The 18,727-nt window shown below is 41.1% G+C and overlaps 1 protein-coding gene across 1 annotated transcript in view; it reads left to right on the top strand.

The window, feature by feature from the left end:
* The first annotated feature begins 1,101 nt into the window (after positions 1-1,101).
* Positions 1,102-18,727, top strand: part of LOC137375753 (uncharacterized) — a 181,435-nt gene continuing 163,809 nt past the window's right edge. Inside the window, exons 1-3 of the mRNA XM_068043142.1 lie at positions 1,102-3,764; positions 9,441-11,918; positions 15,750-18,230. Coding sequence (XP_067899243.1) covers positions 1,308-3,764; positions 9,441-11,918; positions 15,750-18,230 — 7,416 coding nt within the window. The 5' untranslated portion in view covers positions 1,102-1,307. The remainder of the gene's footprint in view (positions 3,765-9,440; positions 11,919-15,749; positions 18,231-18,727) is intronic.

The raw sequence follows: 18,727 nt of genomic DNA on the forward strand, positions 1-18,727 counted from the left end.
TTGTTGCATTAGTTCTTTGCCAGTGGTGCTCCATCTCTATTATTATTTAGTAAAGGAAAATCGACAAAACAATAACATTTAGTTAAGTTTAGTGTAGTTTAGTTTAGTTTAGAGATACAGCACTGAAACAGGCCCTTCGGCCCACCGAGTCTGTGCCGATCATCATTTCTTAATACATTAATTATTTGAGAACTATTAATATCGATTCCAGTAAGTGGGCATTAATAATGCAATTACCGAGAAGCAGAGTTGACAACAAGATTAATTTGGTTTGGCTGTACTTGATTATAGTTTAAAGCAATACAGTTATGGTTTAACAACTTCTTACGTATGAATACTACAATGGGTATATTTTGAATTTTTCGTAGTTTAGACTACTGATGTAGGTTATATATGTATATAGAACTTAGCAGTTGGCAGGAAAAAAGACAGAAGCGCAAGGGGAAAGCCAACTGTGAAACAGCCCCGACAAACAAATTTTTCTGCAGCACCTGTGGAAGATCCTGTCACTCTAGAATTAGCCTTTATAGCCACTCCAGGCGCTGCTCCACAAACCACTGACCACCTCCAGGCGCTTACCCATTGTCTCTCGAGATAAGGAGGCCAAAGAAGAAAGAAATGCAAGTTTATTGTGCCAGAATATAATCAACACAAGTTTTGAAAACATTGTGTAGTTGAATTTTTGATATATTTGATTTTAGCTTTCAGCAGCAAATTTGAGAATTTAGTAATTCCTCAGTTATGAAGCACAAAAAGAAGTGCACGTTAGGATTTGCTGGATACCTTAACGTAATGATATAGACTGCTGACAAACATTAACGGATTGGTAAACAGAGAACCGCAATCCACAAAAAAATTGAAAACATTGTTCAGTTGCATTTTTGATTGAACAACCATAAATATGAAATCCACTCAGTAATTTTCCATGACATTACAGCTTTAAGAAATGCGCAGAACCTTGATTGGTTGAATGTGATTATGTGCCATCCACCAATCAGAAGCTACATTGTGCCTGGAGATCCTGGCTGTCCCCTTCCCTTCCCATCCACCTTTGCGCACGTCGAGCCACTGTTTAATGTTGTGCGTCCGACCCCACAGCATTGTAAGCGATTTTGCATCCGAAACCGAAGGGTGATTTTTCGCACAAATAAGAAGGTCGGCTCAGAAGCAATCTCCACACTTTTAAACCGACAGGTATTTTCCTGTAATTTGCTACGTTCACTTGGGAAAAATATAAGTAACTTCATTGGAAGGAATTATCGAACCAAGCTGTCGTGCTGAAACAATTGGGATGCTTTGTGCTGGAAATGAGATATTATAAAAGACACTGGCTGTTGAAATGGTCACTGTTTTTCTGCATATTCTCCTTTTGGGATCTAATTTCTGGACAGATTCGCTATTCAATTCCTGAAGAACTACAACTGGGTGCCTTTGTTGGGAATATCGCAGACGATTTGGGTTTCGATCTGAGGGAGCTCAAAGCTCGCAGTTTTCGGATTGTGCCTGGTCACACGAAGCAATATTTCGACGTAAATTTGAACAACGGTAACTTATTTGTAAAGGAAAATATTGACAGAGAACAGCTCTGTGGACCGAGCGTGACGTGTGTGTTATCTTTAGAAACAGTGATCGAAAACCCTTTCAGCCTGTACGATTTTGAAGTGGAGATTCTCGATGTAAATGACAATGCTCCTGCATTTCCAAAAAGCCAGTTCCGTCTTGAAATCTCCGAGATGGCTGCGCCAGGGACAAGTAATCCACTTGAGTGCGCTCACGACCCAGACGTGGGAACCAACTCCCTGCAATCATACCAGCTATTTCCAAACGAATACTTCGCTTTAAAAGTTGAGAGCCGAAATGGGAATGAAGACATGCCAGTGTTAGTTTTGAACAGGCCACTGGATAGAGAAAAAACATCTAGTCACAGGTTAGTGTTGATTGCCAAAGATGGCGGGGCCCCTGAGCGTTCTGGAACAGCAGAAATATTAATCATTGTACAAGATGTGAACGATAATCCGCCTGTGTTCTCCCAGTCTGTTTATAGGGCCAATCTGTTGGAAAATATTCCCAAAGGAACCGTGGTGATCAAACTAAATGCCACCGATTTGGATGATGGTTCTAATGGAGAGATAGTGTACTCATTCAGTCGTCATACATCTGCTCGAGTCCGTGAACTATTTACTGTGGATTCCAAAACGGGGGAAATTAGAGTCAGGGGAAATTTAAACTATGAAGAGAACAGTCTTTTTGAACTCAATGTACAAGCAATGGACAAGGGACCGTTTGCAATTCCTGCTTATTGCCACGTGGTGGTTCAGATTGTGGATATAAATGATAATGCACCAGAGGTGAAAGTGTCTACCTTGTTCAGTCCAGTTTCTGAAGACTCCGTACCCGGGACGGTTGTAGCTCTGATTAGTGCAACAGACAAAGATTCAGGACAAAATGGACAGGTAAAATGTCAGGTCACAAATAACCTTGCCTTTCAGCTGGATTCATCCTCCAAGAAATATTTAACGTTACGTACACAACAGGTACTTGATCGTGAAAACGTCTCGAGCTACGAAGTCACTGTCCTCTGCAGTGATTCAGGATCTCCTCCTCTCACATCCAAGAAAGTCATCCTGGTGGATGTTTCGGATATAAATGACAACGCGCCACGCTTTCCGCAATCTTTATATACAGCTTACGTGATGGAGAACAATGCTATTGGTGCGTCCATCTTTTCAGTGACAGCTTTTGATCCAGATTTAAACCAGAACTCTCGACTAAACTATTCTATCAAACCGACACAGGTTCAGGGTGAGTCAGTGTTCAATTTCGTCCATATCCAATCAGAAAAGGGAATCATATTTTCTCAAAGATCGTTTGACTACGAGAAACTCAAAAATTTTCAAATGCAAGTTCAGGTTACAGATTTTGGAGTCCCCCCACTCTCCAGTAACCTTTCTGTGGATGTAATTGTCCTTGATCAGAATGACAATGCTCCTGTGATCGTACATCCACTGCCCGAGTATGGGTCTACAGTAACAGAGACTGTGTCACGATTTGCAGAACCAGGCTATCTGGTTGCCAAAGTGTCGGCCACAGATGCCGATTCTGGTCAAAATGGTCGCCTCTCTTACCAGATTCTCCAGAGTACTGACCCTGGACTTTTTACCATTTCACCTGAGACAGGTGAAATCTGGACCATTCGTGGCATCATGCACAAAGATGGTACGAAGCAAAGATTGGTCATCGGTGCAAATGACAATGGTTCACCGTCGCTTTCAACTACAATGACAATCATCTTATCACTTACTGACGGTGACACCGAAATGTTATCTGACGTGAGCAGTTTGACTGACGATCCTAAATCCTCTGCTGACATTAGCCTTTATTTAGTCATATCGCTAGGGATAACTTCGTCTATTTTTCTCATCGTTTTAATTATACTTGCCGTCAAGGTTCATTTAAACAGAAACCGGTTTGCTGCCCATAATGATTACCTGGACACGTGTTGCTGCTTCGAAGCAGGAAATACGCTGAATGGAATTCAAAAAGCCAGCAGAAATCTTGAAATAGTTCCGAACTATGTCGAAGCATTTGGGGGCGATCCGCTTTCGCAAAGATTCCGCTATGAGACGTGTTCGACTTTAAGTACGGCCGAGAGAGACGCCAGGTATCCGAACGTGTACAGTTCATCTGCTTGCAAGATTAACCTCATGAATGGGAATGAAGAAATTGTTCGGAATCCAAACTGCAAGAACACTGTAAACAATGAGGTGAGGAGCTTCCAAAATAAAACACTTTTGAGATTGATTTAGATGTGCAGACATCCGCTGAAGTATTGTAGCGCAAAGTTCCATCTTTGTCCAGTTGATGGCCGATACGATTACAAGCTGTACAGCTGAACTTCCTTGCTGATACTTATTCCTAACAAGGCACGGTTCGAGTTTCACATTCAGAAGTTCAGGTTTAGTGCCTGGAAAATTATAGGAAAGATTAGGGGAAAAGATTAAATAATTCACTTAATGGCTGGAAGACGCCAAAATTAGTGTTTAGCAGATTGCAATCAGAATGAGGCTGAAAGAATCATGCCATTCCACACTTTTAAAGTCCCGCATGAGAATGGGGTAGAAATGAATGCTTTTGGCATAAATTCGGGGAGATGAACGTGTGCGTAGATATGTGCTTGAAGTTTAGTAGAAGGAAATGATCAGGGCGTTAAAATAAGCATAGTACTATGGACATTGTTTGTAGAGGAAACCTGATGAACATAGAGAGGAAGAAAGTTTTGAAGTCAGTATTGACAGAAGGATCACCGATCAGACAACAGGATTTGGGGTTGAATATAATGTTAGCCCTAAGACTGTGTTGGTCGTAATTCACAATTAATTATTCCTAAACCTTTAAGTAGCATGCCTGCACCAGAAGTACTTGGCCCCACACGAGCTAGCTGCATCTTGTTCCATTGATACGTGTAATTGTAGCAAAGTAAAGTGATGCAGCAAACGCATAAATAAGGATGGATTTTCAAGTATTAGTTCATTATTATACTCGCTGTGAAGTGCACTACTGAATTCATATTTGATTTTGTACGCATATTTCTTGCGATGTTTTGTATTAAATTCTGAAAGCAATACAAATAAATAATTTGAACTTTATTGGTGAAAGTTGGAAACAAAGTTATGTTAGCTTTGGGGAATGGAAAAACTTTCCATTACCTATAAAATTCTAATAGGACTTGACAGGGTAGATGCAGGAAGGATGTTCCCGATGGTGGGGGAGTCCAGAACCAGGGGGTCATAGTCTAAGGATACGGGGTAAACCTTTCAGGACTGAGATGAGGAGAAATCTCTTCACCCAGAGAGTGTTGAGGCTGTGGAATTCGCTACCACTGAATGCAGTTGAGGCCAAAACATTGTATGTTTTCAAGAAGGAGTTAGATATAGCTCTTGGGGTGAAAGGGATCAAAGAATATGGGGCGAAAGCGGGAACAGGCTCGAAGTTGGATTATCAGCCATGATCTAATGAATGGTGGAACAGGCTCGAAGAGCCGAATGGCCTACTCCTGCTCCTATTTTCTATGTTACTAAGCAAAGCCACTGAGAAGCAGTCACAGGTCCATCATCGCTGAGTTTAAATGTATCTCCTCTTCCTCGTTTCCATAATATGCCTCAATCTTAAGTTCAGAAGAATGGTCCGTAGCAGCAGTGTGATATTTCACATTAACACACAATTGTTGAAAAAGAAAAAAGGACTTACATTTATGCGGTGCCTTTTACAAACACCGGACTTCTCAAAGTGCTTTACAACCAATTAAGTGCTTTTTGAAGTGTAGTCACTGTTGTTGTGTAGGAAACCCAGCAGTCAAATTGCACACAGCAAGCTCCCACCAACAGCAATGTGATAATGACCAGATAATCTGTTTTTGTGATGGTGATTGAGGGATGAATGTTAGCCAGGACACCGGGGATTACTCCGGTGTTTTTCTTCAAAATAGTGCCATGTGATCTTTTCCATCCACCTGAGAGGGCAGAGGGGGCATCAATTTAACAGCTTGTCTATAAGATGACAGTTCCAACAGCACATCATTCTCTCATTGGAGTGTTAGCCTTGATTTTTGTGCTCAAGTCCTGGAGTAGGACTTGAACTCCAGAACCTTGTAGCTTAGAGACAAGAATGCTACCAATTAAGCCACAGCTGACCCCTCTATGTGAGCTTGTCACCTGAGTTCCAGATTCTGCATTGTGCAGTGGAATTACACTCACTGTAAACCGTCCTTTATCTGCCTAATTGTAATTGATATATAACATTTCTGTTGGCGTAGCATTTATGTGCTAAAAGGCAACGTGCTAATCCAAGTATATTGTTAAAGTGATTTTTGATGCATTTAGCAGAAAGTTGACTAAAAGAATTGGAATGGTATCGCTGACATCACGCAAAGACAAATAAATGTAGAATTCACTAAGATGTAAATTGCTAAGATGTCTGCAGTGGGTTGTTTTATAGTGGCGCTTAGAAAATTCACTGTAGACCATTCTTGAAGGGCAGATTAATATAGGAAAGAAAAACTTGAACATAATGATAGACAAGTTTGCTTTTAAATTTGATTGCACAGCACTAAATTTGGAGAAAACATTGCAAAGGTGCATTAACTTTTAGGAGTTACTGATAATTGCCATTGGTTAAATCTAATAATCTTTCTTTTCACCAATGAGAAGATAAAATATGACTGAAAATTCTGACAACCAGTTTTTGCCATTACGCACCAGATCCACCAGAAAGCTAAGGGGCCAGCTGTGCAACTTTATATTAGGTTTTGTGTACGAATCTAATTTTGCTTTAAAGAAAATGTCAGAAAAATAGTTTGGGCTTTCAAAAGGAATATATATTATAAGAATTGAAGCTCTGCTGTATAAAATTCTGGCATGATAAACTTTAATCAATGGAATTGCTGGTTGGTATTTACCACATTGAATCATTTGGAAGGTTTATGTTCTAAACTTAACTGTATTGAAATAACTGCATTGCTAAATAGGCAACTGCTATGGTTTATATTTGGATGTAAATTTCATCAGTGGGGTTTTGTTTGTAATGGGGAAAAAAATAGCACAGAACAGCTTTATGAACAGAGTATCACTTGAATATTGTGCTGAGAATGTGAATGAAAATTCCCTCAGTCTCAACCGAATTAATGCGGAGATTCCAGATGTAAATGAAATTTGTGCATTTTCTAGAAAAGGTTGTTCTATCTCAGAGGTTGTTGCACCAGGGACATGCTTCGTGTTTGCATGTGTGCAGGTTCTGAACATTGGAAGCAACTTTTTATGAACCTGTAGGCGGCCTGCAAATGATCATTTAATTCTACAGTGAAATCCAGATTGGTGATGGACAAATGTCTGTATTGGTGCTAGAACATGCATTGGACACAGGAAAACAATTGACCTAAAAGTTAGTCATAATCGACAAAAATGATTCTAGAAAACCTGGAACTGCTTAGATATAAATCATAGTGCAGGATGCCAACGACAAGACGCTGCAGAGATAGGGAGTAAAGGGTAGATAGAGAGTGGGTGTAAAGGGTAGGCAGAGAGTGAGAGTAAGGGTAGGCAGAAAGTGGAAGTAAAGTGTAGGCAGAGAGCTGGAGTAAAGGGAGTAAATGGTATTTATTATGCGTGGTGGGAGGTGGGAAATGGTGTTCCACAAGGATCAGTGCTGTTCACAATTTGCATTAATGACTTGGACTTTGGAATCGAAAACATAACGTCTACATTTGCGGATGACACCAAATCGAGAGGAGTAGTCAGTACTGAGGACTGCAACAAATTACAGGGGGACATTAATAAAGTTGCAGAATGGGCAAATAATTGGCAAATGAAGCTCAAACCAGATAAATGTGAGATAATATATTTTGGTAGGAAGAATGGATTGGTCACTTATTCTTTGCAAGGTGCGAGTTTAAGTGGGATAGAGAAACAAAGGGATCCAGGAGTGCAAATGCACTCATCAATAACAATAGTGCCGCAGGTTAGCAAGACCATAAAAAAACAAAGCCCGAGGCTTTATTTCTAAAGGGATAGAATTGAAAAGTCAGGAAGTTATTCCAAACCTGTATCAAACCTTGGTTAGATGACACTTAGAGTACTGCATGCAGTTCTCGTCGCCATATTATAGAAAGGATATACTGGCACTGGAGAGGGTGCAGAGAAGATTTAGAAGGATGATGCCAGAAATGTGTCAGGAAAGGATGAACGTGCAAAATCTCTTTTCTCTTAAGGGCGACCTAATAGAGATCTTTAAAATGAAGAAGGATGTTGATCAAGTAGATACTTTTGGGGAAGAACATAACTGGGGGGCATCAGTATAATATAGTCACCAAGAAATCCAATAGAGCATTCAGAAGAAACTTCTTTAGCCAAAGAGTGGTGAGAATGTCGAACTCGCTACCACTGAGAGTGGTTGAAGTGAATAGTATAGATGAATTTAAGGGGAGGCTAGACAAGCATATGAGGGAGCATGAAATAAACGGTTGCGATGATAGATTTAGATGAGAAAAGATGGGAGGAGGCTCGAGTGGCATGGACGGAGTGGGCCGAATGGCCTGTTTCTCTGCCGTATATGTTATGTAATGTAATCCTATGTAATCTTTTATTTCCCCAATTAGTTTATCAGGTCTTCCCGTTGGAAGATTCGCCCAAAGAATCTCTGTTAATCAAACTCAAAACTCCTGACTTGGCCGATTGTTCCAATGGAGAGATAGTGTATATTTCAGCGTCCATTCATCCGATAGAATGCGCAAGCTAAATCTGTACGTTCCAAAATAAGCGTAATCAGAATTAAACATGGTTTGAACTGTAAAGGAAATAGTGTTTTGCAATCAACGTCCAGGCAATGGCTAACGTTCTCACTCTACACCTATATGTGCTCGTGAACAGTGACAATGTGAATGATAACCCATCTGAGGTGACTCTGACTTCTTTATCCAGTCCAACTCGTGAAGACATCCAACCCGGGATTCTGGTGGCTGCGGTCCTTTCCTACCAATCTCATAGCGGAAAGATGAAATAGATGGAGAATAAAACTCCGCTCAACTCTCGCTCAGAATTGCAAATTATGTAACCATTGAGCGTATTTTGTTGCACAGAGATACACAATCAACTGGTGAGATCGAGACAACAATTGGCAGTACAACTCGAGGCTGCTGTATACGTGTCTTCTTACAGCCAAATTTGAAAGGATACTTATCGCTCAAAGAGGAAACGATAATGTATGAACCATTTACACTGCATAGTTTCTGCAGTATTTTAATTTGAAAGTTGACACACCGTTAGTTGTGCGAAAAATACGAGAAGAATATAATTAAAGTGCACTAATACATTATAGAAGAATAACAAAATTGCCAAAACGTCCGATGAATAAAGTTTGCATTCAGACTTGTAATTTATCAGGAGGTTCTGAATAGCTGTCTCTTAATATATCCATTATAAACCAGAACTAATTTTCCAGGAAGAAGAATGTAGGGCGAATAGAGAAAGGCTTTCTGCCATAATTAATTGCGCACCAATAAATGTAACGTGAATATCGCGAAGATTTAAGAAGGCAATCTCGCTTTAAAAATCAGTGGTATTCGGATTGGTTGAATATGAGTGTGCCTTTCTTCACCAATCAGACGCTGAGATGTGGCTGGTGATCCTGACTGCCCCCTTTGCATCCAGCCCATTGTTAACGATCAGATTCAGTATAAAACTGGGCTGCAAGCTGCCTTTTTTGTGCATGCGTCTATTGGTGATTTTTAAAGAAATACGAAGATTTTTTTCGGGAGGAAGCTCGCCGATTTTAACGAAGCAAAGGTATTTTGTGCATTTCAGCTCATCTACTAAAGAAATGATATATGAACAACTTTCTTCCAAAGAATTATTGAGCAGTGCCGAGTCACGCTGACACAATTGTAATGCTTTGCGCTGGTCATGAAATACAAAATATACTGGTTGATAAAATGGCAACCATTGTACTGTATTTTCTTCTCGTGGGACATGATTTCTGGACTGATTCATTATTCGATTCCCGAAGAACTGCAGCTGGGCGCTTTTGTTGGGAATATCGCAGACGATTTGGGTTTAGATGTGAAACAGCTCGGAGCTCGCAGTTTGCGGATTGTATCTGGTTCAAGGAAACAGTACTTGGATGTAAATTTAGACAATGGAATCCTATTTGTAAGGCAAAAAATTGACAGAGAAGAGCTCTGTGGGACCAGTCTCACTTGTACGATATCCCTGGATGCCGTGCTTGCAAACCCTCTGAATCTGTACCACGCCGAAGTGGAGATTTTAGATGTAAATGATAACGCTCCCAGATTTTCAAAGAGCCAGTTCCGCCTGGAAATCTCAGAGGCCTCAGCACCGGGAGCGCGCTTTCCCCTCGAGTGCGCGCATGATGCAGACGTTGGAACAAATTCCCTGGGAACCTACGAGCTCCTTGATAACGATTATTTCGCTCTGGAAGTACAGACGAGCAGTGGGACTGGGAAGCTGCCATTGTTGGTATTGCAAAGGTCTCTGGATAGAGAAAAGGAAAAGGTCCACATGTTAGCGTTAATTGCTAAAGACAGAGGGGTTCCTGAACGGTCAGGGACTGCTCAGGTACTAATCGTAGTAGGAGATGCAAACGACAACGATCCTGTTTTCGATCAGTCACTTTACAGGGTCAGCTTGTTAGAAAATACACCTAAAGGAACCCTAGTAATTAAATTAAATGCCACTGACTTGGATGATGGATCGAATGGAGACATTGTGTACTCTTTTAACAGTCATACGGCTGCAGAAATACCCCAGCTGTTTGTTTTAGATTCCAAAACTGGTGAAATTAGAGCGAAAGGGAGTTTGGATTATGAAGAAAACAGTGCTTTTGAGATCCACGTGCAAGCAATGGACAAGGGTCCTTACCCCAAGCCCGTGTACTGCGATGTGCTGGTGGACATTGTTGACGTGAATGATAACGCACCTAAAGTAACTTTGACTTCCTTGTCCAGTCCAATTAGTGAAGATGCTCCGCCGGGCACTGTAGTGGCTTTGATCAGCGCAACAGATAAAGATTCCAGCGAAAATGGGAAGGTAAAATGTGAAATTGCAGGTAATCTTCCTTTCATCCTAGATTTATCTTTAAAGAATTATTATAGATTGCTTACCCAACGTCCACTAGACCGCGAAAATGTGTCCCAACACGACGTTACCATCACATGCAGTGATGCGGGACACCCTGCTCTAACATCCAATAAAAGCATCACGGTGGAGGTTTCAGACGTAAATGACAACTCACCACAGTTTACGCAGCCTTTATATACAGCTTACGTGACAGAGAACAATATTGTGGGGACTTCTATCTTCCAAGTAGCTGCATTTGATCCGGATGTATGGCAGAATTCTCGACTATCCTATTCTATCTTGGAGACTCGGGTTCAGGAGGAGCTAGTGTTTGATTACGTTGATATTAATGCAGAGAGTGGTATCATATTTTCTCAGCAATCTTTTGACTATGAACAACTAAAACACTTTAAAATCCATATTCAAGCACAGGACTGCGGTGTGCCCGCACTTACTGGTAACGCCTCAATAAATGTCATTATCCTTGACCAGAATGATAATGCCCCAGTTTTCGTGCACCCAATACCGGAGTTTGGGTCAACAGTAATGGAGACGATGTCTCGCTTCGCTGAACCAGGATCCTTAGTCGCTAAGGTATCGGCCACTGATGCTGATGCTGGTGGAAATGGCCAACTTTCTTACGAGATTAGGCAAAGTACAGACCCTGGCCTCTTTACTATTTCAACCGACACTGGCGAAATCTGGTCAATCCGTCGTCTTGTGAGAAAAGATTCCAAGAAGCAACGGTTATTTATTGTGGTCACAGACAATGGAACGCCAACCCTGTCAGCTGCAATTACTATAATATTATCTGTCGTGGAGGTGGATAGAGAGATGCTTCCGGACGCAAGTAATTTGTCTGAAGATCCTGGATTTAATTCTGACATAAGTCTTTACTTAGTTATAACTTTAGCGGCAATCTCGTCGATTTTTCTACTAGTTTTAATTATTCTTGCCTTCAAACTCCATAACAATAGAACTGGATTTGATGCCCATTCCTGTGTAATGGATATATGTTGCTGCTTCGATCCAAGAAATTCGTTAAATGGAATTCAAAAAGCCAGTCGAAGCATTCATATAGCTCCAAATTATGTTGAAGTATTTGGAGGCGATCCACTTTCCCAAAGTTACCGTTACAACACTTGTTCAATGTTACATTCTAACAAGAGAGAGGTCATATTTCCCAACACGTGCGATTCATCTAAGATTAAGGACAGGGGTGAAAGTATTGGAAATGAAGACAATCCGCTGACGTCAAGTTCTTCAAAATATGTTAGCAGTGCAATTGGTGAGGTAAGGTGATAAGTACAAAAAAACTCACGTTGTGATTTGAATCCAAGGGTGAACTTTTGAAATTAGATTATGGCTCTTTGTTTGTGACGATGTGCCGTTGAAAGAGTTAATTGTCTCAAATTACCTTCCAATTTGGTTACTAGTCATGTTGTCCAGACCAGCCTCTATGTAAAGTCGTAACGTCCCTTAGAATGGAGATCCGGAGATTTTTTTTCTCTCAGAGGGTTGGGCGGCTTTGGAACTCTGTCACAGACGGTGGTGGAGGCGGGGTTATTGAATATTTTTAAGGTGCAGGTCGATAGATTCTAGTTAGGCAAGGGAGTTATAGGTAATCGCGGGTAGATGGGAGTGTGGAATTCGAGACACAAACAGACCAACCATGATCTTATTGTATGGCGGAGCAGGCTCGTGGGGACGAATGACCTACTTCCTCTCCTAATTCGTATGTTCGTACGTATGTTCGTAAAATGCTTTCACATTCTTGTACAGTTATTATAACAATATTTCTAGTGTTTCCTCCTCAATGGAAAGATGTCACACAAGTTGGTTACTGTACAGCCCATTATTGGAAGTGATATTATGGTTAAACTGTAAAGTGAAAAGTTAACCCTCGATTAAAGAAAAAATAATGCAGAATATATTTCCAAGCACCCACTAGTTACTAATACTGCTCGAACTAATTTTGATGTGCAATGCAGCGCTGTGCAAGTTTCACAATTACCTTACAACATTCCGTGAATGACAGTTTCAGAATATCTTGCTTCTCAAGAAATTATGAGCTGGTAATTATTTTACATGGCATCCATATTTCTATTCATCAGGGTGGTGTATGTTAGGCTTAAGGACTGGTTCACTTTTCAAATTGAGATAACCAATTATAGCCACATATTGTCAACTCAGACTCTGTACAGTTAGTAGCAAAGTAAAGTTACATGCATGACATTATCAGTTCAAGACTGCTACCTGCTTTGAGAGATGTGGAGCCAGTGTTTGCAACCTTTCCACCAGCTCAGTGTTGTTCTGTGCTCATAGATAAAGGATCACTAAGCATGTTTCATGATATGCGGTAGAAATCTGCCTGGTAAGACTTTTACGTTGCCTTAGAAGAGTTACAAGTCTACAGTAGCTTCTGAAAATGAAGTATTGGGAGACCACCTCTTTGAACCAAGACTATACTGATTTAAAAGGCAAACAGGATTTTTAGGATGTGATGTCTGAAGAAAATGAGGATTATCTTAAATAGATTACCGGTCGACCTCAATTGTTTATTGTATACAGTTGTGAAACAGCCCAGTGCAATGTGGTTAGGGAGAGGAGCATTCTGGCCATGGGGGGAATAAAATTCAAGTTGTTAAATATGATTCAGCTATGGATTCTAAAGACGATTACATCGGGTACAAGTAGTTTACCAAACTGTGAGATGGAAACTACTGCTCCCAATTTTCAGAGAGCAGCTGTTGGTATTGACTCTTCTATTGCCATATACGTCGCCTCTCAACCCATCTTTTACTTCTTCATTTTCCCCATGACCATCCACATCTTATTTGCCTCATTTTGCCATTTAATCATTCTGGCCTTCCACCTATCACAGACCCTCCCTTTTGTTTTCCCTCCCTCCCCTTTTCCCAGGGCTTTGCAATTGCTTAAAATCTGTTGCATCTGTAACCTTTGTCATTTCTGATGAAAGGTCAATGACCTGAAATGTTATCTCTATTTTTCTCTTTACAGATGCTGCCTGATCTGCTGAGTATTTTCAGAATTTTCTGTCTTTATGACTGAATTGCTAAATGTGATTCGGCTCTGGGTTCTCAGGATGCTTACATCGGGTAGATGTAGTTACCATAACATTTTCAGGTTTGTAAAATCTTAAAGGGAGCAAAGACACTGGAATATGGAAAGATGCTCAATATTGTTGCAAGCTGCAGGATAGCAGGTCTTAGACTCAAGACTGAAAAAGTCAAATGCCCAGTTAAACTTCAACTTCTTCCTGTCGTGAATGCAATTGGATGCAAGAGCACAGGATATGACAAAATTTAAAATGGTGATGGATACATTTTGAAGGCTATGAGAGGGAAAATGGGGCAAGAAATCTGTGACCCCCAGAATGGGCAAGGTGCATGAAGAGGCTTTATGCTGCTTCTTCATTGTCTTATTCTCCTGTGTTATTAAAAACATTGGAACATAAATGGAAGGGGTAGTTATGTCCGTTTTATGATGTATAAGCATTGCCCATGATTTCCTGAAATTTGCTTAATTGCTTTAGGGGGCCCGGGAGAAATTTGCCAAAGGCAAAATACTGTAGATTCTGGAAATCTGAAATAAAAGTAGAAAATCTTGGAAACATTCAACAACTGAGGGGATAGAAAGAATTAAGATTTCAGGCGTTCATCACAACTGAAGCATTTTTAAAGCTTTTTGGGGGAAAAAAACTTGCCACACAAAGTTGTCTCTGTTTTTGATTCCACCTGAGTTAGTATTATTAACAACTGGGCAGGATGGTGCAAGGATTTGTATCATATGTTGAACATAAATGTACCTGATAATCTTTTTCATGCCGTTTTAATGTGTAGGTTTGCAACCTTGGAAGGCCACAAGCGTTGAATTGGGTCTTGTTTTGTCCGTGGGCTGGAAGTTCCCACATTTATCTGATATAGACCCATCATGGGCCTTAGTAAGATGCAACTCCAGATGTACATCTACAGAAATCCTGGAGTAAAATTCCGAAGTTGCACTAAAACAAAGGTAGTCTTCACCATTATGCTTCATTTAACCTGCTGAGAACTACTTTCCAGTTTCAAGCTAGATTTCAAACTTAATTTTGATTTATTTTATTATTCACTGGGGGGGGGGGGGGGCGGTGCTCATGGAATCTCACCCATCGTCGAAGGCTGACGAGTATGTTGACGCCAATGAGTGGGGTTCGACTCATATGTGCATTCAAGGATGCAGAAAACTCCATTAATGTTGGCCCACAGAGAAAAGGGAGACAGCAATGCAGCTATGTTGTACATTTTCCCCTCCTATTGTACTCTAAATATATAGCAAAAGTATAATAACGCTCATATGACTGGTGCTGTATATTTAATCAGCATAGGCTGGATTCAAATCCATGGCCACAAACACAAAGACCGTGATAACACGTTGCACCACCCAATCTCCCCAGGATTCGAATTTTATTAGTCATAAGTTAAGCCAAAAATAAATTACCAGGAACAACATTTCAGGGAAATAATTGAATTTAATGAGCGAGTATAGTAAGCAATTGGGGACTTGACCTGACTCCCTGCACAGTCGCACAATTACACTTTCATTGAGACGTGAAATTGTTCGGTAGTTCTGAACTCTTAAGATCTGTTGTGAAACTGTAGTATAGATTTTGTTTTAGCATAAAAAGGAAATGACTGACCAAAATATCAAATCAGATACGTGTTTTAATTTTTAATTGTACAACAATAAATGCAGATATGCTGCGAAGAAATAAGAAGACCTCGTCGCTTTAAGAATTGAGCAGTATTCTGATTGGTTAAATATGATTTTTGGTCTGGTAGCCAATCAGAAGCTAATGTGTGAGTGGTGATCCGGACAGCCCCCTTTCCCTTCCATCTCGTAACATCAGACAAGTGTAAGACTGGATTGCGAGCAGCTGCGCAATTTTTCACCGGTAATGTTAGGCGAAATGAGACGGTTTCAGTGAAATAATCTCGGCGATTCTCAAAACAGACAGAGGCACTGTGGTACAAGACGTTCCTTCGAGTTAGCAAACGATATTCACATAACTGTTAGAAGGATTTTGAACGGCGCCGTCTCGTGATGAAACCGTTGGAATGATTCATTGTGGAAATGAGATATAAAATAATTTGGTTGCTATATTGGCAACTATTGTTCTACATATTGTCTTCATGGGATCTAGTTTCTGGGCAGATTCGTTATTCGATTCCTGAAGAGCTGCAACTGGGCGCCTTTGTGGGGAATATCGCAGCCGATCTGGGTTTAGATGTAAATGAGCTCTCAGCTCGCAGTTTGCGGATTGTAGCCGGTGCCAGGAAACAGTATTTGGAGGTAAATTTAGACAATGGGAGTTTCTTTGTGAAGGAAAAAATAGACCGAGAACAGCTTTGCGGGCCTAGCCTCGCTTGTGTGCTATCCTTGGAGGCCGTGATTCAAAACCCCCTCAATTTGTACCACGTTGAAGTGGAGATTCTGGATATAAATGACAATGCTCCCAGATTTCCAAAAAAAGAGCTCCGCCTTGAGATCTCAGAAATGGCTACGCCCGGAACTCGCTTCCCCCTCGAGTCCGCGCACGATCCGGATGTAGGAATCAACTCCGTACAAACCTACCAGCTGCTTCCGAACGATTATTTTACTCTGGATGTACAGACGCGCAGCGGAGTGGGGAAGTTTCCAGTTCTGGTATTGGAAAGGTCTCTGGATAGAGAAAAACAATCAGCCCACAGGTTAGTGCTAATCGCCAAGGACGGTGGATCTCCTGAAAGGTCAGGTACTGCTCAAATCACAGTCCAGGTGCAGGATGCGAACGATAACGCGCCTATTTTCCCTCAGGCGGTTTATAGAGTCACGCTGTTAGAAAATGCACCAAAAGGAACTCTGGTAATCAGGTTAAATGCTACTGATTTGGATGCTGGTTCCAACGGAGAAATACAATACTCCTTCAGCAGCCGGACAGCGGTTATAGTGCCTCAACTGTTTAGTGTGGATTCGAAAACTGGGGAAATCGTACTTCAAGGGCCTCTGGACTATGAAGAAAACAATGTATTCGCCATTAACGTGCAGGCAGTCGATAAGGGCCCTTTGGCAATCCCCGTGTATTGTGATGTTGTGGTGAATATTATTGATGTGAACGATAACGCCCCTGAAGTGACTTTGACTTCTTTGTCCAGTCCAGTAAGTGAAGATGCTCCGCCAGACACAGTAGTTGCTCTGATCAGCGCAGCTGACAAAGATTCTGGAGAAAATGGGCAAGTAGAATGTGAAATCGAAAATAATCTTCCCTTCAAGCTCGACTTATCTTTAAAAAACTATTATAGATTGCGTACGCAGCGGCTGCTGGACCGTGAAGATGTCTCCAAGTATAACGTTACTATCACATGCAGGGACGCAGGAAACTCTCCACTAACTTCCAACAAAACTATCCTGGTGGAGATTTCCGATATAAATGACAACTCGCCACGCTTTACGCAGCCTTCCTATACTGCCTACCTGATGGAGAACAATATTATCGGGACTTCGATTTTCCAAGTGACAGCCTATGATCCAGATTTAAATCAGAATGCTCGACTATCCTACTCTATCCTGGGAACACAGATTCAGGGCGCATTAGAGTCCTCTTATGTCTACATTAACTCAGAGAATGGTATCATATATTCTCAGCGGTCTTTTGACTACGAGCAACTTAAAAGCTTTCAGATCCAAGTTCAGGTGCAAGACTCTGGAATCCCATCACGCACCAGTGAAGTTTTGGTGGATTTTATTATCCTTGATCAGAATGACAATGCCCCAGTGTTCGTCCACCCATTACCCCAGTTTGGCTCAACGGTGATGGAGACAGTGTCCCGCTTCGCTGAACCTGGATACTTAGTGGCTAAGGTATCGGCCACCGACGCGGACACTGGCCGAAACGCACAGCTTTCTTATCAGATTCGTCAAGGTACAGATCCCGGCCTTTTCACTATTTCAACCGACACTGGCGAAATCTGGACAACCCGTCGGATAGTGAACAAAGATAGCAAAAAGCAAAGGCTGCTCATCTTGGTGAAAGATAATGGGGCACCATCACTATCCGCTACAGTAACTATTATTTTATCGATCGTGGAGAGCGGTACAGAAATATTCTCTCATGCAAATACTATGTCTGAGGATCCTGGGTTAACTTCTGACATAAGTCTTTACTTAGTCGTATCTTTAGGGATAACCTCGTCGATTTTTCTAGTGGTTTTAATTATCCTAGCTGTCAAGGTCCATAAGCGCAGGTATGGTTTTGATGATCGCAGTTGTTATGCGGAGACGTGCTGCTGCTTTGAAGCAAGGACTTCACTGAATGGGATTCAAAAAGCCAGCCGAAACATTCAGATACCTCCGAACTACGTCGAGGTATTTGGAGGAGACCCACTTTCCCAAAGTTTCCGCTATGAGACGTGTTCAACTTTAAATTCGTCCAAAAGAGATGCCCTGTTTCCCAAACTGTGCACTTCATCCACAGAGAAGAATTACATCAGCAGTGAAAGAACGAGGAGAGAAGAAAGTCCATTGAAAACAATGTCTGCAAACAATAGGAACACTTTAAATAGTGAGGTGAGCTATTGGTAATGAACAACACACGTGTTCTCTCTGGGTCCACAGGTAACCAGTAAAACGATCCGTATGAATTTCTAAGAAACATTATTTTTCTTTTTAGTCGATATATTCACTACAGTCTCCGAACCATGTTTCAGAATAAGTTTGCTGTACGGTTAACGATTGCAGCTTTTTCGATTCGTAATTCGATCTCTCTTCAACTCATTCCTTCCTTCTCCACCTCATTCATCTGAATTCATTTAGTGCACAACTTAAATCGAACCATAAACGAGATCTCAGAAAATATATATATCAGGATAAATTTCCAGCTGGCATCTACGTATTGAATCCACTCGAACTGTATATTCGAGTCGAATTCAATTAATGATGAAAATATAATTATTTGTGGGAACATTCGTAAATGTCAGCGTCAGTAATATTTAATCTCTACATAACAGCTTGCGTTTGTTCTAATGAATGGTGGCGGTGGTGATGGGAGGGACATTAAAAGCTGG

Source organism: Heterodontus francisci, chromosome 12 (assembly GCF_036365525.1).
Source record: "Heterodontus francisci isolate sHetFra1 chromosome 12, sHetFra1.hap1, whole genome shotgun sequence".
Lineage (NCBI taxonomy): Eukaryota > Metazoa > Chordata > Chondrichthyes > Heterodontiformes > Heterodontidae > Heterodontus > Heterodontus francisci.